The 27,394-nt window shown below is 38.8% G+C and overlaps 1 protein-coding gene and 1 long non-coding RNA gene across 2 annotated transcripts; one reads left to right on the top strand and one right to left on the bottom strand.

The window, feature by feature from the left end:
* Window positions 1-1,421: 1,421 nt before the first annotated feature.
* nudt14 (nudix (nucleoside diphosphate linked moiety X)-type motif 14) lies at window positions 1,422-21,064 on the bottom strand. Its single transcript, XM_026142379.1, has 5 exons — window positions 20,887-21,064; window positions 12,314-12,357; window positions 6,488-6,552; window positions 5,717-6,008; window positions 1,422-3,412 (listed from the first exon to the last, which is right to left on the bottom strand). The coding sequence occupies exons 1-5, from the start codon at window positions 20,965-20,967 to the stop codon at window positions 3,163-3,165; spliced, it is 732 nt and encodes a 243-aa protein (XP_025998164.1). The 5' UTR covers window positions 20,968-21,064; the 3' UTR covers window positions 1,422-3,162.
* A 1,536-nt stretch (window positions 21,065-22,600) lies between these two features.
* LOC113006460 (uncharacterized) lies at window positions 22,601-25,001 on the top strand. The gene is made up of 4 exons (XR_003269756.1): window positions 22,601-22,710; window positions 23,414-23,531; window positions 23,646-23,814; window positions 24,326-25,001. It is a non-coding gene; the product is annotated as an uncharacterized LOC113006460 (long non-coding RNA).
* The last annotated feature ends 2,393 nt before the right edge of the window (window positions 25,002-27,394 follow it).

Raw genomic sequence — 27,394 nt, 5'->3', positions numbered from 1 at the left:
AATGGTTGTTTCAAATGTAGTTCTCTTATTATTATTACTGTACTAATGTTAATATAATGAAATGTGTCTTTGAAGGTGAATTTTTTAAGACAGTATTGGCTTTGCTTCGGTTTTTGTACATCTATATATGTACTTTTTGTTAACAAAACTACAAGGTGGGTGGTTCTCTTCCTCACATATTAAATAATGAATGATGTACCAGCCCTTTTTGAGTGAAGAAAAACACTAACATTTTATAGTATTAGTGATAACTTTCTTGCCTAGTTAGTGAAGCTGCAAGTGATTTTGAAATGTGAAAATATAGTAACAGACATGCTGGTCATCATCACATTCAGAGATCCACTCTGAATATAATCAAAGATTGGACTATTTGGACCTGAGATTTTAAGAAGCTGCTGTTGAGAATCACTTTGTGAGTTCAGAGGTGCGTCTCATTTTCTGATACTTATGAATATTAATTTTGATGTAGTAAACCAAGTACCTACTTGTGTAGGGTGTGACATTTGACAGGGTACTGTCATTTCAACTTGAACATGGCAAGCTGTTCACTCAGAGAACTACTATAGTAGCAGGTAGCTCGAACTGTCGCAATACTTGCAGCATTACAAGTTACAAATCACTGACCTAAAACTAGTTTTGCCTACACTAAAACAACCCAAGCTACGAATGCAGATCCACTGCCTAAAAAAAACAGGTTGCTTTTTGCTAAATAGTGCGCAGCGACTATTTAGCCTGCTCCTACTGGTGGAAAATTGTTCACCGGCTCCTCCCTTTCCACTTCAACCATTAAGGGTCCAGTCATACAAGTCAAGAGACTGGTTGGCAGGAGCCTGGCAACCACTGGTCACTCCAGCAACCATTGATTGTTAAGGTTTCTATAGGCTGCTGACAAGAGACCAGTCAGTGGCTTGTTGGTAATAATTGGTCACTAGGGAAAAATGGGTATTTCTTAATCAGTAGGCGAGTGGTTGCTAGAGGCTGTTGCTAGTTGTGAGGTGAAATCGGCTACAGAGAGGTATACAGTGTGTAACATATTGCCAACACCTGAAAACTGTTCGAAAAGTGGTACTGAAACTGTGAAGAGTCCAATGTAAACACAAATGGATAGTCTTGGTCTTCAGAGTAAAAGTTGTGGTTTTTGGAAGATGTTGGTGTAAACGGTAAGGCACAACTTTTACTTTGAAGGGGACCACTCCCAGTGTCCAGGATGTAGTCCACTTTTTCTTTCTCAGATTCTTGGTGGTCAATTAGTGTTTTCATCTCCGTGTCTTCCATGAAAACTAAGGGCGACTGCAACAATTTGCTAGCGATGAAAGCAATCACAAAAAAGGCAACAACATCGAGGAATCACTCACCAACTGGTCAGGGAATACACAGTTCGGTGACTAGTCTCTAGGCCTATAAGTGACAACTGAAAAGCATTCTCCAATCAACTTTTAATAAATGTTATGTTTACAGCAGGTACTTAGTGTGAATTGCATGTAGTGTACAGAAGCATACAATAAGAGACAGAGCAGGTTTGTGCATTAATGGTTTTCAGCATGTGAGTTTTGCAAATGAATTATTATAAAAATCAGACTTTCACATGGGTTACATTTTCTGAACATTTTTCTAATTAATATTGATGTGATTTATGGGTTCATAATGTAACTTTGATGTTGTGTGCAAAAAATAAACAATCTAAAAATCAGAAAAATAGAGGCTACTGCCTTAAGACATCATGTCCGCAACAGTATACATTTGAGTTCCTCCAAAACTCTAAAAAACAAACATACAAAATAAAAAACGAAACAAACTGTTGTTTGTCTGAGACTCCACTGATGTGCTACAGGCTTGAAAACGCCTGTAACACGGCAGTGTGAAGATGTCACCAGAAGTGGATTTAAGTGTCTCCAACTACAAATAGGCTGCTTTTAATCACGATCGTGCTTCAGCGCAATTGAGTTAATTAAACTGAGGCCCTCTGCGCAGAGGTAAGTGTTTGCTAATGTTAACTGGTTTGACTTCATGAAGAATTTGATGAAAAGGATAAGGGCTGATTTCAATGATACTACGATTGTTCAGCCTGGAGTACTTAGGTAAGTATTGCTTGAAGGCTATGATTCAGAACTTAAATGGGGCATCCCTGAATACCCCAATCATTACAAGGCCCCATGATTGACTAGTATAGTTTTTGCATTACTGGATCATGGATTAAAGGAATACTCCACTGTTTTTTTGTAACCTCATCTATCTATCTTTACATTATAAACAGTGCAAAAAGTAGCTACTGTATATGTGCTTTGCATTGTCACAGTCAGACTTTTTCAGGAAAGCAAAAATGCTTTCAAGATTTCAGTGGAAATGCTGGCAAACTGAAGGTAACCAGCGGCACATTAGAGGTTAATCATGAATACTGACAGCCGTGTTTAATGTAGCAGAGGTGAGAAAGAGGAATATTTTCACTTGCAAGCCTTCTCATCATGTGTGAAAATGTGTGAAAACGGAAATACAGTGCATTGACCACAAATAATTTTGAAACTGGGTTTAATTTAGTCGAACAGTGGTTTTCAGTGGCCTCCAATCTGGTTTTGAGGCATTTCCACATAATAATAGAAAATACAATATTGTTACAGTATTATAAAATAATATATACTGGAGCTTTAAATTCTCTTTACTAAAGCAACTAGCAATGGAGAAAAAGTTTAAAGAACTTTAAAGGCCTTTTTCTCAACCAAATTTTGATTTTAAAAACACTAACATGTAGATAATATTTAATATCTACATTAAAATAAAATTAAAAAAAACAGTGGAGCATTCCTTTAATTAAGGGCAGGCAAATGAAATCTGTGATATGCAGCCACTGATAACAAATGGCACAGTAAATGAATGATTTACGTATAAAAAGAAGAGAAAAAGTGCCAGTGACAACCAGCTATGGCATATTTGTATTTAGGAAAAACACTAGGACCACATAAAACAATTGTCTTTTTAAAAAAGCTAATAGGACAAACCTTAAAGATACCAGCTGGCAACAAGACAAGGGGCCCACCCTTCATCATGTACCAATAAGCAAAAAGGCAATACAGGATGAAGAGCCTTAAGGGGAGGAGTGAGTGTGCTGGGCCAGTGTTTGATTTAATCTGGAATAAATTGTAGAAAGAGGGCTTATTTTAATACTAGTTACACATTGGTGGAGATCTTGTACTTAGGAGACATGTTATTATGGAACCAGATGAAACTAAAAATGACGCCCATGGTTTTGGGTATACGCTCGTCGTAGGCAAACGTCATGGCCTCGTGCAGCGGGACTTTGACCACCTCGATAAGCTCTCCCTCCTTTGGCTCACCTCCACCTGGGCTGACGCAGTTGTCATCGGACACCTCAGCGTAAAACATGGTCTGCTTGGCACCGGTTACACCGACACCCGACCTGGAGGAGAGACAAAAAATAAAAAATCTAAAAGGACATCTTCTTTCATTTTTAAACAGGGCTGAGTGTCTTGTGCTGGTGCTTCAGTATCAACACAACACTCTTAGAGACCAAAACAAAGAACTCAACAAAGTCACATATGAATTCTGTAAATCTGTCTTTCACTCTTTATAATAAAAAAAACCCATATGGTGTAAAAACAATAAATTCTTTAGCATTTCAATAAAATATTAAATCTCTGCCGCAGGCGACAGTGCCCTCAGGTTGCCTGCTATTAGCAGAGCGCTTCAGTATACTGAGTACTTCTGTCAGAAACACCCTCATAGGTGTTATGAGGGTTAAGGTGATCCCCGTCTGTATAATGGAAGCAGCCTACACACAACAATGGTCGTAGACAACACCAACAGAGCTGGAGGTGGTGTGTAAGCTATATCAAAAGCGTCCTTATGAGAGTCATCACTCAAAGCTGTCCAGCTGCTGCTGTCTAATGTGGGACTGTTCGTCTCCTGGGTCTTTTCACTGCCGCTTCAAGCTCTACTCAGCTAATAATACATGGACAAAGATGGATGACTTGCCTAATGCTTATTTCCAGGTCACTTATATAAATTGTGCACTTTTAGTTTATAATTTCAGAACTTCCTCCAACCCCCGCGCCCCCCCCCAAAAAAAACAAACCATACAAAAAACCCTGCACTGTCACAAAGACTGTTAAGTAATGTTCTTATAAATCTCTCTACTTGACCACTCAAAGCGCTTTATTCAACATGCATCATTCACCCATTCATAAGAGCAATTTTTCTATGCCTTTCTAACATTCACAATCCAATGGAAGCATCAGATTGTGCATCCACTGGATTGTGAATCAATTGGAGAGCAACTTGGGGTTGGTATCCTGCCCAAAGATATTTGGGCATGCAGACTGGAGCAATCAGGGATCAAACCACCAACCTTCTGATCAGTAGGTGCTCTTCTGAGCTACTGCCAAACAGTGTTAATGCACTATTAAACCACTGTAAGGGTAATTGTCAGGCACTTTTTTCATTTTTACAGACTAAACTAGTGAAAGAGCACCAAATCACAGCAAGAAACATTCATATATAGAGCAAAGAATGATCTGACCTAAAGCCAGACTGATATATGATTTTAAGACCCATATCGATACCGATATTTAGTGATTTGAAAAAAAATACGATATAGCCTTAACACATGAAGCATAAATGGATTGGTTATGTGTATTTATGAGTCTAAAATATTATGATAATGCAGTTTAAAAATAATCTTGTTTTAGTGTCATAACTAGTGATGGACTAATCGTTTACGCTCTGCCCAACTCTCGGATGAGAGAGTTGTTGCGTTTCCAAACAAGTATTGCCAACAGGAATGTTGTAGAGTGCCCTCTGGTGGATAATCTATGTAACATCAACACCACTAGCATGGCTGTGAAGGGTGTTCCTCCTTTCTCGTCTTTATGTTTTTACATTTTTATTTATTGTCCGTTAAAGCAGATACAGATATGTCAGCTAATATTGGCTGATATATTAGCCCTGTCTACATATCATGTTCACGCAGCTAGTGAAAAAATAAGTGGAAAAATGTTCATTTAGATGAGGTTAATAAACAATCATATACCAATCCAACAGTGACAGCTTTTATAGACTAAGCTCATTTTCAATGGCTGTACCTATTAGCTGAAAGAGTAAAATGGCAAACAGTTATAATATTTGCCTGGTTATTTAAGTCTTTAAAAAAAAGTCTTCTTACTTTATTTTCCAAGTGAATTTTGAGAACTCACTTTACTCCCAGTGCTCAGGATAAGGGGAGCACTGGTTTTGCTATTCACTGGCAGATCATCACACAGGAAAATTGCACACATGATTTGACTAACACTTTCAGTCTGGCACCTTTTAAAATCCATCCATAAAGCTTTCCCAAGCCTTTCCAACAGACAGGAGTTTTTGTGTGTGTGCTCCAATAATCTACAGTATATATCATTTAAAAGTTTGAAACACTGCAAATGTAGGTTATTTCCTAGTAAATGCTGCACAAGGAAGTTCAGAATGTATAATTAAAGGAAATTATAACAAAATAGGACAATAGGAAATTAATTGTTAAGGGACAAGAAATCCAGTGGGAGTGACTAAAGTAGATAAGATACACAAGATAATGAAAAACATTGCACTGAGACTTTCCTGTGATTTGAGTTGATACTTGACAAAAGACCTTGACCTTGACCGAGTGCTCCTAACACAAACCATCAGCTGTAAATTATTTTTGAATTATGCGCAATAAACCCAAAAAACTAACCTGTAAGAAGTAATCTTCTTCAGCTTGGAAGCTGGCACATCGTAGCCACATTCTTCCAGCACCTCCTGGCGGGCGATCTCCTCCAGAGAGAGGTTAGGTTTGTCCACCAGGCCAGCGCAGAGCTCATAGGTGACCCCCGCAGAGGCAGGCAGCCACTGAGAAGTGCTCTCCCCTTCTGAGGCTGACTGGCCCTCCTGAGACTCCGTCGCGGCTTCTGCAGCACCCTCCTCGGTTTTTTCAGCAGACTTTGGTGGCTGCGTCTTGGCTTTTTCCCATTCACACATGTATACAGCTGATGGTGGGAGAAATGGAAGAAAATGCCAATACACTCGGGTAAAAAAAGCTCATTTTAACTGCAATGGCTACTTTTCAATCTTTAAACATTTATTGTCTGATAAATTCTATCGTGAGCTCAAGGTTTAAAATAAAGTCCCATTTTGCACTGCAGATAAATACTTAAAAAAAATGGCAAAACAAACGGACAAAACAAATAAATCAGTGCCCAGGTGTCCTTGAATTTAATAAACGCCAATGTGGAAAAGTCTGGTGACTACTAACAAAGGAGGCTAGGTTGCATCGTAATGGGACCTCCTGCAGTCTATTTATGAGTCTGTATTGTTACTTCCATTCATTTGAATAAAAAGTATGCACAGGATGTCCATAGGATGTATACCAAACTTAATCTAGATTGGTGAACATAATGAAATTGAATAAACTGTACTGCAGTGTTTTTGGTGTGCCACTTTGTGAACACAGAAAAAGAAAACTTACCTGGACGGAACTGTTTGACGAGGACAAAACAGTGTGAGGTGGTGTTGAAGATCAGCACAGATACACTGCAGACATTGGGGTGTGGGAGAAAGGCAGAGTTAAACAAATGTTATTCTCAAAGGACATGTTTTCTACCTGCCAAAATGACACATCACTGGTGCAGTGACGTCAAGTTCAAGAGAGCAATAAGTCAGTGGTGAACCATTTTTTAAATCCCTTGTGATGGAATCACCAGTCTAAAACATGCACAAGTCAAAGAACCCTGGATTCATGTATAAAGGTGGTCAAGCGTCGGGTCCAAACGCTGGTTTTTGCCAGTTGACAACCAATACTTAGACTTCCTGAAAACAAAAGACCGCCTGGTAAAAACTACTACTCTACCAAATTTCTTTACCTGGCACATTCTCAAAAACCAGTATAAAGCTACCATAAATAGTGACATCACAGCTGTTGCACGACACAAGCAATGTCATGACTTTAAACTTAATGCAAGATGCTACTTGGTGAGGGGGGGGGGGGGGGGCTTCTCGTCGCTATGTCTGTGTGACTGAGGCTAAACAATCATACCTGTGTTTCATTGTGTCTGGTTTCCGTTACAATGTTCATCCACTTGAAAGTAGTTTTACTTGATTCTGCAGTTTATAATTAATCCTGGTTAATCGTCTACTGGGTCTTAGTCCTTCAGTTCATCCTCTGTCTGAAACGAGTTGTTTCAGAGACTCTCCATTTAAATAAACCTTCGTCCAATTGGTTACCCTTCACAAATGGAAGATGTGAAAAGCAGGTGTGTGGGGCTTCTGTGCAAAAAAAAAAAAGCCATCTGCCTGAGACGCCCATGTTAAGAAAATCCACCCTTACTAACATTAAAAAGAAAGTTGGGGAAAAGAAACTGAAATATACAAAATGTTATGTAGTTCTGTGTCATTCAGGGAGACACACATCTCAGTGTTTAACAAAAATCATAACCTACAAACAAACGGAACGATCATACCCCTGACTTAACCTTTGTATTAGACATTTCCTGTTACAAAGACCTAAAAATAACATGCCACTAAAAATAAAATGGTCTGCCAAAATGAACAGTTTTCTAAAATAAGAGTCTTGCTTCACTGCTGATATTCACAATGACTCTTAACAAGCAGGATATGGAGATAAAATAGAAGGAAGGTCAGCATGATATGCTTCGCCACTGGCACCCAAAGAGCTCTATAGGCACAGGTGGGTCACCGCTCGAGTGTGTTTGTGTGTATGTGTGTGAGAGTCTGACTGTTGCTGTTTGTGGCGACTTGAGGCCTGGGGTTTGTGTTGGGAAAGCGGATGCGTCTGAGGCAGCAGGAAGCCCTGCCCTGTCTTTCCCATGGAAAGAAGGAACCAAGAGTTTGCTGGTACAACACCTAGCTGCAGCTCCTGGGCTGATACTTGGTTAATGTCTGTTTGCGTTTTAGATTTTCAGTTTTGCCTTTTCAAACATGTGTAATGTCAGCTGACTGGTTAATCCTTCTTAAAAACGGGATCATTCCCTTTTTAGTTTATTTTATTGAATCCACTACCTCATTTAACCTTCAGTGAAAACAAATGTCTAGTCCCTACAGTGTGCATTAAATCAAAGGAAAAGTAACTACAGACCTCACTTTTATTGGTACAAACACAGATCATAGCACACACCGATTAAAAAGTCATTAAAAACACCTCTACTGTGCATACTTAAAGTTAATAAAAAAGGTAAAGGAGACTACACCAGGTAATAAATGTAGCAGCAAGCAGGCCTGTAAACTATGACAGCCATTAACTGCCATTTTTACAAATTCAAACATGCTTGCTGCTTTGTTGGGTCCTTTTTCAAAACACTTTTGTGTTCAAAATTGCAGAATTGAACTTGCACTTCCAGCAATAACAAGTTAAAATCAAAGCTGGAATTAACTGTGGGGTTAACTTATAAATCCTTATAAATTTGCATAAAATATACCATCTTATGGCCCTGAAAACAGCTTCAGAAAAAGGTCAACCATCTTTCTATTACTGATTAAAAAGCCTTTGATTCATATCTGGATCCAGTGAGCAAACTCTGCGACTTATCTATTCAGCTCCTTTCGCCATACTCCATTGTTTGCTCTCACCTTGAGAACACAGAACAGCCATTTTCACCTCCTCCCTTGCATCTTTCTAGAGCTTCTTTTTCACACTGATATTGCTGAAGCTGATTGCAGATATACACGAGAAGACTGCGCTGTAGGGCAATATCACCTCACAAGACACAAGTGAGGAGGATGTAGACAAAAAGTGGGTCACAGGCCTGAGGCATTGGAGCTGTCCCTTGTGGCAAGTCATGGTCTTATAGTGCTGTTACACACCATTACTGCTCTTCTACTGCTTCCTGGTGAAAAAAAGGAGCTCTAACAGTTAAACCAAGAAGCAGGCTAAACAGACACTCAGGACTTTTCATGCACGGTTAAGCTTTCTCTCTGGGGCATCTGGCTGAACAGCGGGAAATCTGGGTTAAGGCAGACGTATGAGACGCAGGACTAAGGTGACTACTGGTAGAAAGCTTATGGTTTAAGGATATTATTATTTGGCCCAAGTCCCACTAGAAAAAAAAAATGGGTTAAAGGCTACACAATCCATCTTCTGCTGTCAGATCGGAGCCAAGGACATAACCACATCCCTTCTTTCATTTACCAGCTTTGGTTTAAATGAGTCAAGTGTCGTAATATTACATTTTTTAAATGTTTTTTTAAATGAATTATAAGATGCAAATTCTTTATTGATATAAACAGAGCCACATTACGAACTAATAAAACTTACAGCAAGCTAAAATGCATTAGAACAAACAAACAAACAAGGGTTTAACACAGTAATCATTTTATTTTTATCTTTGCCTTTCTGTTGCCTCTGGGCGTCTTTTATTCTCAGATTCATTATGTGAAGCTTTCTGTTATAAATAAGGACTACAAACCAATAAGAATGGCACCTGTGCAATGAGAAACCTCCTATTTCCAAAGGTTTATCAGCAAGCATCTTAATACACATATATAAAAACAGGCAAAGAAGGACATGAAACTGATGTCCCATAAGTATGAATGATCTAAATTATAGTTTAGAGTGTAGTTTTTATGTTTGTCTTGTTTGGAAAACCATTTCCACGCAGTCAAGTGTGATTTTACAGTCAGGTAGCTTTTCTCAGAAGGCAATATGCAAACTTCAGTTAGCTTTGTAAAGTTTTAACGCTCTCCAAGCTCTATAGAAATAGCAGTTTCTTAAATAAGTTAAAGAGGTAAAACTATATACTCTTCAGATACTTTATTACTAATTCTGTTAAAAATGTTGCAGAGTTTGTTGTCATCCATGACTCACCTATAAAGTAATTTGTGCTGTTGTGTCTGAATGTCTCCCATGGAAGAGCAATTCAGTTTCATGTGTTTTTGTAGTTTTCAGGTCAAACCCTGCTTGTGCAAACAAAGTAAGCACTTGCTCTAGATAAGTGGCAGCTAATGAAGCATGTACTTCCAGAATCTTTGGCTCCTGCATTGACGATCTGCACCTCTAAGTCAAAAGCCACTGAACATTTTACAGTCAACTGTCGTATTTACACTGAGAGTAAATTGTTCCCCTTGTGCAGAGTTAAGTACTATATCTAAGGCAATATCCACACACGGAGCTATTAGCAGTTGTGTGGCAATCAGAGCCCATAGAATATCAATTACATTGAGCAATTTCAAGTGACAACGGGAGAAATAACCCCCGGGCAAAACGATATGGACAGGTACAGAGGTAAATTTTTCCCATCTTAGAGCAATCGAAGTGACTACCAATGAGAGCAAAGGATATGCAGCAGTCGATTGAAAAACACATGGGTGGCAAATGCATTAAAGGCTTAACAAGGCAAATAGAGCCTGGAATGTCCAGTAGCAACCAACTGTCACAATATTTAAATATTGACAGGCCTTAAGAGGTGAGGCCTGTCCAACAAGAAGATGAATCCATAACATGTGGAATACATGTGAATAGGTGGATAATCCACATAGTGAGGGAAAACCCTTGGGATCCTTCAGAAGAAGCTAAAAGCAAAGACTGTGAACCAGATACACCCTGAAACATCATGAAATATCATGAAAACCCAGGTTATCAGTTAACCTTACAGTTTAATTGTATTTATTTATGCAGTACTGTCAAGACCTTTTAATAATCTTGGTAAATGAAATTTCTATTAACTACTGTAATTTCCCCAGGAGGCCACTTATCAAATAACCGCAAATCTTGGTAAATGTGCATGCTTATGAAGCAGATGAATAACTGTGCACGTCGCCACAAACTCATCTTCATAAGAATTTTAGAAACAAGCTGAAAAAAATGTATTCAATAACGCATCTCATAGCATTCTGACTACAGTCTCTTCTAGTCTAATGTTGCCTTTGATAAAAAAAAATCTGTCTTTCAAATCTTTGACTAGTTCTTCTGAAAGACAACATCCTGCTGAGAAGAAAATGCTATGCACACTTGCACAAAAATGCAAAACAATCCAGGGTCTATTTGATACATGCCCCACGGGGAATAACCCGTTTCGCAATATCCACATGGGGTAGAGAAATGCAGGTTTGGGTTTACTGCTTCTTCCCTCTGTGGCACTATTTTTCAGAAGAACTTCTCTTTGGGGTCATTAGGAGAACAAAATGGGGCTGAAATAACCCGAGACTTACCTCAGGGCATTATGGCAGACTGCGAGTTGGAATTACGGCTTTGACGCAAATGTGTGATATTTCTCTTACAGAGCCCCACTAAAGTTCAGACATTTATTGCCACTTTCCCTGTATAATTGCATGGCACTGCTTTCTTCAAAACAAGGTGTGTTAAGGTTGACGATCCTCCAAATACAATGCATTTTTAAGAGAAACCAGATCATTGTGGTGTAAAAATACCAGAGAAGTCAGATGAGAGGAAATTGGTTTGGATGTTCAGGAGCAATCTAGGAACCAATAAGGCTTAAGCCTACCATGGTCTGGAAACTGCCGTTTTACATAGCCAGAATGACAAGAGGTATGTGTGGAAGACTAAAGGCTTTTAAACTTAAGTACACTGGACCGACTGCCAAGCATGGTGGTGGTAGCATCTTGCTCTGAGGTTGTTTTACTGCCTGTAGTACTGATACACTGCATAAGTGGATGTAATAATCAAAAACGAGAACTACCTCCAAATTCTTAAAGCTTTACTCAACAGTTAGACAACTGAAACTTGCACACAACTGGAATGATGCTAAACACACATCAAAACAGGTTTTGGAATGAATAAAGCAATCTAACATTAAACTTCGGAAATGGAATCCCAAAACTGAGTCTATCCCAGTGACGTTAAAAATGTTATTGCTCCGACTTGTGAAATTATGAATTCTTATAAAGCAACAAATCTTGTCATGATCTAAAGAAACCTGAGAACCAGTAAGAACCAAAGTCATTGACATCTATCAGTCTGGAAAGGATTACAAAGCTATTTTTAAGGCTTTGGGACTCAGGCAAACCACAGTGAGAGCCATTATCGACAAATGGAAAAAAACTGCCAATAATGAGAAAACTTCTGAGCACGGCTTTATGTTTAAAACAAGCTCTCGAGATTGAATAACCCCTCCTGACATAAACATGTATGTTATACAATTTCTCAACAATAACAATGCTGTGTGTCAAGGTCTCATTTCAGGCTACATTAATGTTTTCTTACCTCTTCTGTGTAGTCTGGTATTATTTATTAGCCATTTAGTTTGCCAATAAGATGTATTGAGTAAATATACATGCAAGTAAAGGACAGGAGCAGTAAAAGTAAATTGAAAGTGTTTTTTACCTGTCATGGGTCCGCATGAAGTCCCACGATTTCTTTGTACCATTCTGCGTAGAAATAAGATGACAATAAAACACCATAAATTAAAAAAAAGTATGATCTCATAGTAATTCTCAAACACTGCTGGGTTCCAGCTGCATCAATCAAAGTGTTTAAAAAGATAAAGAGTGCCTACAGTTTGCAATCAGTGTATTATAACCTGTTTTATTTCATATGACTTGCATGACAAGATATCAAATCCCCTCTCATTTGGTTAACAAGAATATTTGCTGCACAATTAATGTTGTCTTATTGAAAAAAGTGCACCCAATAAAAACATCTGCAGATGCAAAGCAAAAGAAAAGCACCACGAAAAACGTGTTTTCTTTTTATGCCTTGCAATTGCCTCACAATTGCAGAGAGAGATTCCTGATAACTAAACAATAAAACCCTTAAGTGACAGAAGTTGTTGTGTTTGAAAGCCCTGTGGACACATCAGCACATTGGCATAACAGGCAGCTTCACTCTTTCAGTAAATTTCCATCTGTATAATTATGATCAAGCTGCAAAGGAGGTGTGTTACCCACACAAAAGACAGACAAAAATATTCCAGAAATCACAGGGCTTCAATTTATAGCTTGTGACACATGCATTGTCTGGCATGTGACTCTCATCTGTAAAATGATGAGCTAACATCCTGAAAGTTTGGTTTCCTTTCTTTTACATTATTTTCATTAAAAATGGCTGGAAAAGATTTTAGGAGTTTGTTCCGAAATGTATAAAGCCAAATTTGTTCAATGGAAAGCTACATGCTCTAAGCTTTGCTGCTTTTTGAAAATATAAAAACTGGCATATCCACTTCTTTTAGCATGTATTGGCCAATACATGTCATTGCTTCAATCAACTGAATTCCTAAAGCTACATTTAGCTACATGGGTCAAAATGTCAGGATAAGGCTCAAGGTCAACCTGCTTTCTACATACAGCAAGGCCAGTGTAAAGCTAGCATGACCTAATGCTACAATACTCAAGGTGAAATAATACCAAAATGTTTGTCTATTTCCAGCATTTACTCAGCCAATACAGTGGCACTGAAGAATAAGTCGGGCAGATGAAAACAACATTCATCAAAGCTATAATTACATGAGTAATGGAAAACAGCGTTTTTTCGTCTGTTTTCCGAAAACAGCTGAAAAAGCAGGAGTAACTTCCAAAGAAAAGGTGTGCCAAGCTTATAGGATCATTACCAAGAAGACCTGAGGCCATCATTGCTGCCAAAGGTTGACTTCTTACTTGTCATTTAAATAATTGGTTCATGTACCATCAACAAGCTCTCCCTGTGTGAAATAACCACATTAACCTAGCATATTCCTATCTCTGCATCCAGTGCTGTTTAAATATGGTAAAGTTGGCCTACATTTTCTATGCCTGAAGAAATATGGCCTTGATTCAAATTTAGGCTGCACCTCCTCTCCACCTACGAGCTCTTTCAAACGCAGGGATGACAGTTTTACTAGAACAGGCTTATCCCAGCTACAACACACGGTGTGTTAGTGAGCTGTTTTCAGTACCACCCAAGAAAAAGGGAGGTGGTACGGCTAATTTCACTGATTCAATCAGACAACATAACTGCTGTTGTAGCAACATGATTTGTGGTTAAAGCTGCAATATGGAATTTAAAGATTTCTATCTGAAAGGGAAAAGTTTAATCACAACTACTTGATTGTGTGGAAGTTAATTTCCTTTCAAAGCATGTTCCACAAACAAAATCAGCCCAAAAAAAAAAAAAAAGAAGAAAGAAATGAGAACGGCAAGCTTGGAAGGAAGGAAGAGGCTTTATTTAGCACCCATATTATCTGCTGCTGCTGGAACTAACCAGGTATAATTAATCATAAAGAGGTATACGGATTTCACCAAAAAACAAACAAACAAACAAACAAACAAACAAAATAGCAATACGACTCAAAACTATGATATTTACAAGACCAAAAAAACCTCACATTTTAGGAGACAGTTCTGTCTTATGTTGATTACTTTTGCTTGATAAATATTTTGAAGACAAGTGAATATCATAATTTGCGCTGTACAATAGCTGTGTTACTACATTACTATCCCCTCTGTAAATCTGCGTCTAAGCAAAGGAACTAAAATGCACATCAACAAAATGCAAGCTACTGCAAGAACACGGCATCCAGCGAATGATGTAAGAGGTCATAGTCACATGACCTTAGCATGAAGCCAAGCCAGGATAATTCTGTTCATGCACCATTAACTGTCCTGATTTGGTGTGAAATGGAAGCATAAAACATTTATGTTCATTTATTTGGCTCCACAAGTAAAAGACTGCCCACTTACATATGCAATTTTACTGCATACTTTTATTTTAAAGCTGAGATAGCAACACTCAGTGATTAACTGAAGGCATTTTCTGTGTCAAATAAGAGAGGAATTCCTGTCAAAAGATCATGAAAGAGTGAAAAAGTCACTGCAATGAAGTCACTCAGAAATGCTGTAAATAAAAATACATTTTTACTCCAATTGCAATGACTAAAAAAAGAAAAAAAAGATAGAACAATGAGAGTCATACATAATCTCATGTTCAGCCATTATTAAAGGCCTGATATTATGTGATTAAAACACTGCAGACATGCTGCGGGTGTAATTACTCACTAAATCCTTCCATGTCAGAAATTGGTATATGTGTTTTACATGCCATCATATGAAACCAAGCCCTTTCACTTCTCCTTATGAAAGCAAAGCTGGTATGGTGATGGAGTGTGTGATAAATCATTTTGTCATGACTGAGGTAGGGATGCACGTCTCGTAGCTTGTTGCTTTATAAAAATGCTTGGCTCTGGAAAATGCTCTGCTGAGGCGGAGTATTTTTGCCATCACTGAACGTATTACATGGAAATTGCAGGGTATTTGCATAAGTAAATGGTTACAAATGCATGCACTAGGGCCCCTAAACCCATCCATGTTGTTCAGAACTGAGCCTTTGTCAAACTGAGGCTATACATTGCATTGCTGTACAGCAGACACATTAAAATATACAATAGAGCTATACTTTGAGATAAAATGGCATTTTATAATCCAGTCCTCCAGCTACGGCAGGTTATGGTTAAAGTGGCCCTACAGCCAAGTACAAAAACAAGATCTATCACAGGACCAGAGCCTCTGTGTGAAGGCAGCTGAATAATCTCGAGAACCCCCAGAACAACCTGGTCAACCTCCCGGTACAGAAACACAAAACAAGAAGAATCTGAGCAAGATTTTAAGACAGAGACTGAACCTTCAGAAGAAAACCTTCAGATCTTTTGGAACAAATGCTAAAAGGAGTCAAAAATGCTTAGGTGGTCAATAATGCATCTAAAGGCTTCTGAATTTGCTCAGTGCAGAAGAAATGTGCAGGAAAGGTGCACCATCAGTTCAGAGTAAGCTGCAAATACTATACAGACATTTCTGGTAACAACACAAACTCAAGGTTATGAAACAGTGAGGATAAAAATAACATCCAAGAAGGTCTTTCTATTTAAAAAAGCAAAAAAGAACAAAAGTCATCTGGATTTCAAGATTAAAGAAATACCTTAATGTTGTCAGCAATTTCAGACAGCACCACAAAGAGACTAGCAAACACCTCGAATAGGGTTTGTTTACAGTACATCACCATTAATTGGCCATGATTACTGTTAAAAACACTGTAGATACAACACATTTATCTTCCAGCAGTGACCTACTACATAAGGTAAAACTGCACCGCATGAATGTGTCAGCGCACACACATTCCCTCTTTAGTCTCCTGTCACCACTCACAGATGGCGGGGTTCCCCTCATTACTCAGGCCACTTGCTGAGAGAGGGGAGGCGGGGACAGCTTGAATGGCCCAGGGGAGATGGAGAATCATGGCCGACACAGATTACGACAGAGAGATTAGCCCACGGGGGGAAAGAGAGAGACACAGGCAGAGAAAGAAAGAGAGAGAGCAAGGCAAGCAGAAGCAGGCTACACAGGACCTTGAAATTAATGTGGTCCCTCTGGCTTTGGCCATCCGAAATGACAGGCTCGTACGTGAATGGCTGTTGTAGGGAGGGATGTATGGTCTTGATCTTTTAGGTGCTTAAAGTCTAATAACCATCACACACACACACACACACACACACACACCTTCTATGCTGACTATAAAGCAGACAGCTGCAGCAAGAATAAAAAAAATTAACTACCATCCTCAAATACAATAGCTCCCTTTGAGTCTCATCATGCGCGCTCCAGTTTTTTTCCTGGTTTCATTTATAGTCTCTCTGTTTGACCCTGCTGTCTCGACAAAGGCAGCAGGACTATCATTACAACGGTCAACGTGTTTTAAAAGTAACAAAAAGCATCTACACGTGCAGGGGGGGGGAAAACCAGCATGTGCAGTTTCTTCTCAAGGACGCAGTTTCCAAGTACAAACTGACTGTGTCCTCCAGTGAAATCCACAGAGAGTATATAAACCTCAAATCAAGGCCAGTATACATCAGTGCCATCACCAAACTGAACTTCAAACCTCCTGCCTGGTCTGTACCATACACACACTGAGCCATATTATTTTATTTAGATACTTCCATTAAAAATGTTCCAAAAGGTACAAACACCACGAACAAGGTTGAGTAGTCCAAGTCAGTGATACGAATTAGCAGACAAGAGGCTAAAGCAGTCACAACCGCCGTGTTCCTAACTCTAAGCCTCACCAGACACAAAAGTAGTACCATAAAGCAAGCACAATACGTCATTCTTCTTGAAACAGGAGCTTTACTGACCTCTCAAAATTCCTTATAAAGTGTTGTGAATGTCAACTACTTCAGCTGCTACTGAAGGAAGGGTTGTCTGCCAATCTGTCTCCAGCACTACTGTTTGAAGTTGTATGCCAACTGCAGGAGGCAAGACAGCACTGTTGGTATCAATACTGTTGCAACTGAGTATCCAATAGTAACATTTTTAGTACTGATTAATATTTCAGTATTGATGTATTTTTTTTTTTTTGACAACTCTGGTGGATTTTAGTTAGTTTCTGGAACTTATTCACAGGGGAACAAAAACTAGATGCTCTCTCTGGATCAACTAAACTGACCATAGTGCACCAACGTTCTATCTTCTGTCATCATTAGCCTAAATTGAGTCTAAATGAACATAACATAGTGCTTATGTTAAGGACATAGTGTTTTCAGTGAAAGAAAAGTTTCGTAGAGTATCGAAGAAATCAAATACTTTAACGCATTTATCTCATGGCAAACCTGTAAAATCAAATTTTGAAATAATTACAATTGATGGAACCGTTATTCATTAAATCTAGACTGTTTAAACTGTGATAACCCGTGTTGTTATTGTGTTGTGAACAAATAATTTTAATAATTATATCCTCCTGGAACTGTGCCCTTATTTATAAGCAGATAATCACTATGGCAATCAGTTAACTGCTGTGATTCAAGCACGAGCAGATAAATAACCATTCACGTAAGAAAATGTGCGCTTCAAGATCATAAAGATCTCATATTCATTCACTGGCTGAAAGACGCACAAGGTACATAATTCTAGATGAATAATTCAAATCATTATAATGAATAAATAGAAGGTAATTATCTCGCTCTAAGCACCAACTCGTGATTCGCTGTCAGCACGAGGCGACAAACATAAGAGGGGTTTCCCAGAGTCAACAGAGCACAATCACCTGCTTTGGAGAAAGCACCAATAAACACTAATGATGCAGAGAGTCTCTTATGCATGACATTATGTACTTTTGGAGTGTGTTGCTGTGAGTGTGAGTAGATTTCTGTTAATGGCCAATAGCAAAAGCTGAAGATGTACAGATGAACATAAAAGGATTGTGGGAGAGATGCTCCCTCGGCATGACTGAAAAGCCTTTGTGGGGAGTCTCTGAACAGCCCCTCCTGACGTGCAAGGCAGAAATGATGAGAATGAAAGAGAAGGCAGGACAGAGAGAGAAACACAGAGGGTCCACCCGTCATCTCTTTTGTTGTCCATCTGCTGTCTTTAGCCGTTCCACCATCCTCTTGACAGGCTTAACCTTCCCCCTCTGCTGTCACAGGTGTGTACCCCAAATGGGACAAACTCCCAAAAAGAGTACCATGGTACTTGAGTTTTTGGATTACACTGAAAACAACAATACAAAAAAGAAGCTTCCATACATGTAAACCACAATTTGTCACTGCAAGTACCAATTAAAAGCCCTTTTTTCTCATTTGTTTCCAAAACAAAATATACAAAAGAGTCTTTTTTGGCATGTACTAATTACATGAAACAGATGTCATTAACGTGCTCTTATAATCTACTGTGTAAGTAACGCAGCAGCTCCTAAGTTTTAAGAATGAGTTCAGCACCACAGTCACTATCCAGGTTTTACACAACCATATCCATAGCCCAGCAACAGAGAAACTGCACAAATATTTTGAAACCTAAAAATAAATTCATCCTGGACTGCCGCCCGTGTTTGGGTAAGGAAGCACTTCTCACTTTGCAAGGAGACCATCGGGACACAGTCATCACACTTTGCTTTTAGTGGGAGGACAATTTTTATAGTAAATTATTAATGGCTAACCTAAAAAAAGTCAATCAAAGTTCATTGGCGGGGACACTTTCGGAAGCCCAGACCTTCTCATATTTAAGATGCATATATAAAGCAGTGCAGTGAGGTAAACGATGAAAATGAATATCAGATTTTGGTCAGAGATAATCAGCACTGCCTAAATTATTTTACCACCACCTGGATAAGAAGCTAAAGGTGGATAGATCATAGATAGATGCTGGCATGGATGGATGAATAGTGACTAAAACTGCACCCGCAAGCCCCTGAGACACCTATGTCCTTGGATAATAAATATTATCGACCTACAAGACAATTGACTCTGCACAAGAAGCGCTGCAAAAGCAAGGACGTGTTTGAAACGATTAAGTCATATTTACACCTGAATGCTAACTAGGAATAACAAAGTCTAGTTAGAAAAAATGAATCCCATCAACATGAGCATAAACATTTTTCCCCTCTTTTAGGTGACTTGGAGATTAGCACTTGCTATTTCAACCTCACTGAACTGCATTGCATTCATATTCAGAAAAATGTGAGATAACTGTGGCACTATGATCTGAGTCACAGCGTGACTAAATGAATGACTGAATGAATAATTTGTAACTGATAGGAAGAAACAGTGAATATCATTATGGCACTGACAAAGAAACCAAATTTTATTGGGGATGGGAATCAAAACCAGTTCACAAGCTTATCAGTTCATTTCATCAGTGTACGCTACATCTCTCAAAACAATCAAACTCAGAGGAGTAGCTTTCCTTTTGCAAATACTTTTTTTCTCCTGTTTTTTCCCATGTGTTCAGGTGCAGTGAAAGTAACAACTGCAGTGCTTCTAAAAAAGTTAAGTAGGCTTATTTTTTTCCACACCTAAAATTGATGATGAGCCACTAAGAGAGTCCGTAAAAATACCTACAAGCAGAATTAGTAATCACATTAGCAAAAAATATACTGACTTATTTTCTATTCATCCTCACTAAGGAAACTTATTGGGCATGGTCAGTAACAGTCCAATCTTACTGATTACAGTCTTCCTCTTTTCCTCTTACCTGGTAGCTCTATATTCAACATCCTTTGTTCAATATATACTCACTATCCCTCCTCTGCACACCTCCAAACAATCTCAACCTTTCCTCTCTGCATCTCTTAATAATGCTGACTCAAATTGCTTGATAACTGAAAAACCAAATTTAGGTACTCAAAATAACTGGGTAAGCCTTATTAAACTAAAGCGTTTGAATATAAAGGCACATCTACTATGGTTTATATTTAAGACAGGAGCATGACGTTGATACTAACAAAAAGACTTATAGTTATATTTTCTTAATTGAAACTTAATGCAAAAGAGTGATGCTGATCTGAGGTAGGAGCATGTTTCTCTGCACAATGTTCTGTCCATGATCTGCACATTTTTGCAGGTCAATAAAACACAAACACACGCATAACACTTTAAATCCCGAAAGGATATGAAAAGGAAAAACTACTCAGTGTCGCTCAAACACAAGCCTGGGCAACTTAGCTCTCTACACATCTGAACTTTCAAAACCTTCGACCTTACTAGACCCACCAGACTGGGTCACTTTGACAGCTGAGATCAACAAGTCTCGCCTGTCTTTACAGTGCAAATAGCGCGAAAAAAACCCCTCTCTTTTCACGTTAAAAAGACCAACTCGAGCCATCTACATCTCCTCGCTCTAATATAAAGCATGTGCCTCTGTTAAACCATGAAAAAAACCCTCTGCAGTAGCAGCAGGCTACCGTTAGCATGGTAGCTCATAGCTCCCTGTTAGCTTAGCTGTCTCGTAAAACACAGAGGTAACTGCGTTTCAAACCAGACCAAATACAGACCTCTTTAGGTCGTCGTGGTGCATGTAATGCCAATTTTTGCTGTCAGTGATTGTGTTTAAGGTCGGCTTAGCCTTCATGTTATGCTAAAAAAAATGAATGGGGGGGGGGGGGGTTGGGTTAGCCTACATCATCCAACAGCATCTACTAGCCGTTATTACTCAATAATAACTCACCTGGCTATAGTGCACCCTGAACGGCTTTAGATAGTCAGACTCTGTGCACGGAACCACTTCAATGTTGTTAATCTCTTCCATAGTTTACACTTGGAGCTTAGATTTGGAGGCTCACCGCTGTTGTCTGTCACCCGCACACTAACTGACAGTGAAGGAATGCCTACGGAAGCCGGGAAAGGACATGAGACTTGGCAGTAAGGGAACAACAAAGGGGGGGAGTGAAATGAATGGCGTTAAATTTATATAACAATATAAATATATGTGAAATAAAGAAGAAAAGAACAATGTTTTATTGTTGCATCATCTTAGCCCCAGTTATCTTTAAATGATTAGTCTAGATTAACCTAAAGAGCCAAGGACAATGCAATATTGCACACTATACATTCTATGTCACTCACCAGTGCTGCCCATAATACTAGGATAAAGGATGTAGCTATCTTCTGATACCTGTTAGATGGCAAGACAATGTACTTTGTGCAAAGGGAAACGTGGTGGCTGATGACTGAAACCAATGAAAATGCAACAGCCTGCAGTTGTCAGCTTTTCAAAGCCAGCTACAGCAGTCAAACCATCTAAGGCTTCACTCACGCAGGCCTAGAGACTGTTCTGACAGCATCTGATTGCTAGGGAAAAATCTGTATTCTCTGACTGGTTGGCTCTCACAAGGTGACTGCGTTGCAAAAAAGGCTACTGTAACAAAAACCTCAAAAAGCTCTTCCGTTCTCCTAACCCTGACTTGTACATTCTGTAACTCCATGCATACATCACCGCTGACAACCATATCCAGGATGTTAAATCCAGTCAGTCAAAACCACATGAGGTTCTACACTGTAAAAAAGGGCAGTGAAATTGACATAAAAACCATGTAAAACCCCTACAGAAATGTATAGTAAACCCCAAAACACAACTTTCCTGTTTCGATCACAGTGAATTATTGTAAACCTTTAAACAGAATGTTCCTGTTATATTTACAACATGAATGTGTGATTATAATCAAATTTATTGGTTAAAACTACAAATACTGTGAATAAAAACAGTGAAACACCGTAATACTCATAACCAAACAATCATGTTAATTTGACATGCAAATACTGTAAAAATCACAGTTTTAGTCAGTTTTTCTTAAAAACACATGACGTATATGTAAGTCACTTTACAACTGCATGGATGTACTGGGCCTACTTTTAACATGATTCATGAAATGATGCAAAGTCATGGATTGGACTAATAAAAATGTTTTCACAGAAGATGTCATTGTGAACCTGAGAGGTTGCCTCTCCATTTATAGGCTATATAAAAATATACAATTAAAATTTTTACATCATGTTTTTTTCTTAAATCATTTGCAGCCTATTGTAGGGTAACCAATAAGAAATTATTATTTAACGACTATGCTTCTGTCATAATGCTTGTATTCTTTATGTTTCTTTTAATTGCAATGTGATACTTAGACTAGAATACTTTTTTGGGTTAGGTCAGCAATGTCTCATTATTACAGGCTAAACAAACTTACAGTGCCTCCCATAGGATCTCTATGGTGCCTCATCTCCACAGAGCTGTAAGCTACTTCAGGCCACTCACAGTTGCACTGAGCGCGCCTAATTTTGAATGTGCATCTGAAGCTCGTCTCTGATTGGATAATGACGTGAGGGCGGGAGGAGAAGAGCGCCTAGTTCACGACTATAGCTAACGAGCCAGCACGAGAGACAAGACGGGAGAAGAAAACATCGAACTTTCAGCAACTACGTTGTTAGGACAAATTACAAACATACGATTTCAAGTGTTTTTTGAGGATCTGTGTTTGTTCGTCAGAAAGTCTGCACGGTAAGTTCAATATCTTGGCGACGTTTTTTCGAGATAAAAGCACCAGTTGATATTTAGACCAAGGCTCATAACCTAGCGCTAGCATGCTAGTTCAGCTGAAAAGCACAGGCAAACTTTAGAAATACTAAAAATGATCATCTGCGTCTTTTGTAAAAAGGTATTGGTCACATTAAGAGGCTATGTACTACATTGCAGAGTGCATAAGAATGAGCCTTGTTGTATTTTTAAATGTGTTGGCGCCAATTGCAGCCAAACATTCACCACGTACTCTGCTTTCAAGGGGCATTTTTATCGTGTGCACAATGCACCTGCACTTCAAGCTACTCCTAAAGCTCTTGTTGCAGATTTAAAATGTGCAGTTTCATTATGTGCCCGCCATTTTCAAACAGTGAAAGAGCTAGTGTCTCACTTAAATGATCATATTGCAGGGGGCAGGTCTGTGTCATGTCCAGTAAGTGGTTGTAAGCATATGTTTACAAAAAAGTCATCATTTACTTCTCACATGTGTAGGAAGCATAAAGCTTGTTCCCCAGATGGTATTGATGACATGTACAAGGAATCTCGTCCTCAGCCCCCAAATGACAGTACAGAATATTCAGAAAACACACATGAAACCATGGCATCTGCTAGTTCAGCCAGTGATATGCCAGAGAAGGATAGTCATTCTTATCTCAGAAACATGTGTCTCTTTTACCTTAAACAGCTACTCAGCTACTTTGAAGAGAAGGAGGAGTCCATGCTTCTCTGTGTTGAAGATACATGTCTGGCAGATGAGGTACAACTGGAGCAAGTGCCTCTGACACCCACTATTATCATGTGTGGTAAGTCTGTTTCATAGCTCTCTCTCTCTCTTTTTTTTTTTAAGTGCATTTTTTATAGAATGTCATGTGACTGCCGTGTTTATTGATATAACCTGTTAAATAATTTCTTCACAGGACAGTCCTGCTATTCCTCAACAAGATACATGCTGAGTGTTGATCGGCACCTCGTCAGCACAAACATATCCTCCTTCATTTCTGCACTGTGCCTCATGTTCGGGAGCTACTACAATTTCAACATCCATTATCCATCTGAGCTGGCTTCCACTTTAGAGTTTCTTCAGAGGTGAACAAATATGGCTTTGTTATTTCTCATAACTGAGACTCTGGGATCTGGAGTCTGGCTTTGATGTGGTTCGAGTCCAGGTCTGGCTCTGAGTCTCGGTCGGCTTTGGAGCCGGTTTCAGTTGTTTTTTCTGTTTTTTGTTGTTGTTTTTTTTGTTTGTTTGGTTTTTTTAAATACATTAACAGTCTGAATCTGGGTCCAAGCCTGGCCGAGACTCAGGGCTAGACCAAGCGTCAACTGACGTCTGACTACCTATAACCTTTGCTTTGGATTTTAACAATGCTAAAGTGTGACATATCACTGCAGAAGACACTCGTGAAGGGTGCCAATACTTTTGACCATGCATTGTTCACTTCCCCACAGCATTTTGGTTATACTTTGTCTTGAACGTGGTCATGGCCATGACTGTATATATATGTATATACTTAATTTTTACTTACTTTGTATGTGTATTTTAACTGATCAATTATAAAAATGCTTAATAAACTTTTATATGATTGTTATTCTACAGGTGTTTCTTCTCCATAAACCCAGAAAAAGGAACCAAAGTAGAGAACAAAAACTCAAAGCGTCGTCTCAGTGTGAACCCTCGAGTCCTCACCCTGATTTAGGATCTCGCCGACCACGAGTGGCGCTAAGCCTAAATCTTGACTCTCTGTGGACTGTTAGTTTTACTTTGTTAATTTTGTTCCACAATGTGTACTGGAACCTTTTACTGGTCGAATGCATGAAGCCAATTCATGAAGATGTTCTTTCTTTGTAGGAATGTTCTTTATTTACATAAGAAAAGAAAAAAAACAACATGCTGCTACTGCAGTGTTTCTAGACCACATGTGTAGGTTTGTTTCACCACGTGGTTTTGCTGATGTTTTCTGACCAGGGCCATGGTTGTGGTGACAGCAGGGTGCGTGTTGCGTTGCACGGTGATTATGATCATTTTTGGCACAATGTGTTTTTTGTTTTAAAGTCTTAACAGGTTATTTAACTTTTTCTGGTGGAGGGTCTAACAAATGCTTGTTTCATGAACATGGTTCTTGCTTTGCAGGAATGTTCCACAGCTTTTATAGCCTATATTTTGATTGAATTGTGTAGTTGCTGTGTGCCTTGCATATTGTGTTAGTTGGAAAAATGGATCCATTTGCTGTCATTTTGCTAATGTGGCTGCAAAATAAATTTCCCAAAAGTGATATTTTCCTCTCTTGTGTTTTCTCATGTGTATTTTTGCATGTTTGGGTGTAGGCGTAGCAGTAAGAAATTTGCTGGGTTATGGTTAAAATTTTACATTAAAACATATAATATTCAGCATAGATTTTATGTATAATTTACAGAGCAGCTCCATTTAATATGCACAGTTTCACCGTAGTGCTACCATTTTAAATTAGTTCTTTGTACGATATTTCCCTGTTAATTTTGCAGTTTATGGATCCACAAAAAGCATTTATTACTTGTAAAAGATACAGGAAATAGTGTATTTATATATCACATCTATGTGTGAAATTAACTTCTTTTTCCTGTAGATTTAACAGTTTTAATCTGAGATTCATTCACTGTAAATCAATTTACAAGTTGCATCTGTAAAGCGTTTTTACAGGAAGTCCCTGGTAACCCCAGCTGCCAGGGTTTTCCTGTAAAAACAGCACGTTTTTTTTTACAGTGTACCCTATATTGACTGTTCATTTATCCCACCTAATAATACCACTTGGGTCAGTTCAGCACAGAACCCAAGGTTAACAGCGTTAAGTTAACTGCCTTTTGATCTGTGTGGATAGTTTTCCTCTGTGCTGGGTGAATTTTCCTTTTTTCATTACTCAGTCATGGATTTGAGCCCACTTTGATTGGCAGATGTTCTAAGACAGGCAGCTGTAGCTGATATGTGTCTGGAAGACAAACTATTACAGTACTGTTTATGTCTGTCCATCACCTGTACACACTTTTTTCCTTTCTCTTTCTTTTGCTACTTGGGGGATTTTTCCTTATCTAAATCAAGACTGTGAACACAGAGGGTATTTTATGCTGCAAAGATTTCTGTAAAGTCTCTTGAGGCCTTGTGCCTTGTGATATTGGGCCATACAAATAAAAGTTACTTTATCCTGTGAAAGATCACAAGAGACCGAGTGCTATTATCGTAACACAGACACCAATTTATTGCTGTAAATAAACCTGCTGGCAACTTTTGACATGTGAGTAAAATGTGAGCACTTGAATTAAACCCATAAGACATGAAGATAGGCTATGTTATTATAAGTCTTCTACAATTTTACTTGAACAGGTTTGAGCTTGTCATAAAACCCTGATCAGTACTAACAGGCTTCAAATAGGGTAACCAGCTGCTGATTGGACCCATAGCTGTAGCTTTCTACCAGCTATGAGCGGCCATGCAAGCCAGGACATGGTGGTACTCTGCCTTTATTATAAAGCTGGCATTCCGTTAATTCGTTCCCCTTTGCCTGCCTATTAGATGTCTTCACGAGGGAAAGACTTTCTAAAAAAAGGGAAAAAAGGCAAAGTATGCAGGAAAAAATATTTGGATTGTACCTATATATCTACAAAGATTAAGCTAAGAATTAAACAGAAGAAGGGTTATGCTGTGTGTCAGTCTGCAGTCATGGGTCACATAAAGGTGGCATAGCTATTACCAACAGTCTCAAATTAGTACTGCATTATTCACAGGCCGCAGCATGACTTATGTTATTGTCTGGCATTTTTTGCCAGAGGAAGCTGAAAGTAGTTCACTATTTTAATCTATCTAATGAAAGAGGGTTCCTGTACCTTCATATTTTTATACATGGTCCGTTCATCCATCTATCTTCTTCTCTTTATCCAATGCACGGTGGCAGGCGGGCTGAGCCTATCCTAGCTATCATGGGGCAAGAGGCGGTGCACAACCTGGAATGGTTGCAAATCTGTTCCTGGACTAACATAGAGAGACAGACAAATATGGCCTTAAATATATTTCATGTACTAAAAATGGCATTGCATATTCTCTTTATGCAAGATTACGCCACTGATTAACACATACTGTAAAAAGTGCAAGGTTGATTTTCAAACTGCTATTAAATAGTCTTCACTGTCTTCATTGGTAAATATAAGCCTTTGAAATGTAACCGCAATGCCCTGAAAAAGTGAGAAAATTTACACTTTAGATTTGAAACATAAAAGAAAGGTTTGGTATTTTATGGGTTTCTGTTGCTCAGACTGGTGCATAAAGTGCTTTTTGAAAGTCATAGGAACTTTGAAGTCTTATTCATCCTTCTTAAAGTCATTCTGTTATATAACAACAGCCACAGGTCCATTTTGTGTGAACCAGAGGCCAGGTATGCTGTGGCATTTGGGCTACATCTGAACCACAATACTTGCATTGACCCATGACAAGCCTTCTTTACAACATCTGGACCACATCTGGCCCCCCTCAGCATTAGCAAGTGCAGTAAGTGAGTCATTAGTGCCAGAAAGTAACCCAGATTCAGCCAAAATGTGTCCGTTCTCTGGGCCTGGCTATAGCTTTGACTGCTTGATTCACCAGAATGTTAAACTATTGCTTTTACAGCACATTTAGGTACTTGCTAGTCAATTTCCATGC

Source organism: Astatotilapia calliptera, chromosome 15 (assembly GCF_900246225.1).
Source record: "Astatotilapia calliptera chromosome 15, fAstCal1.2, whole genome shotgun sequence".
Classification (NCBI taxonomy): domain Eukaryota; kingdom Metazoa; phylum Chordata; class Actinopteri; order Cichliformes; family Cichlidae; genus Astatotilapia; species Astatotilapia calliptera.
The sequence above is the reverse complement of the archived record's forward strand: the minus strand, read 5'-3'. Positions and strand labels throughout refer to the sequence as shown.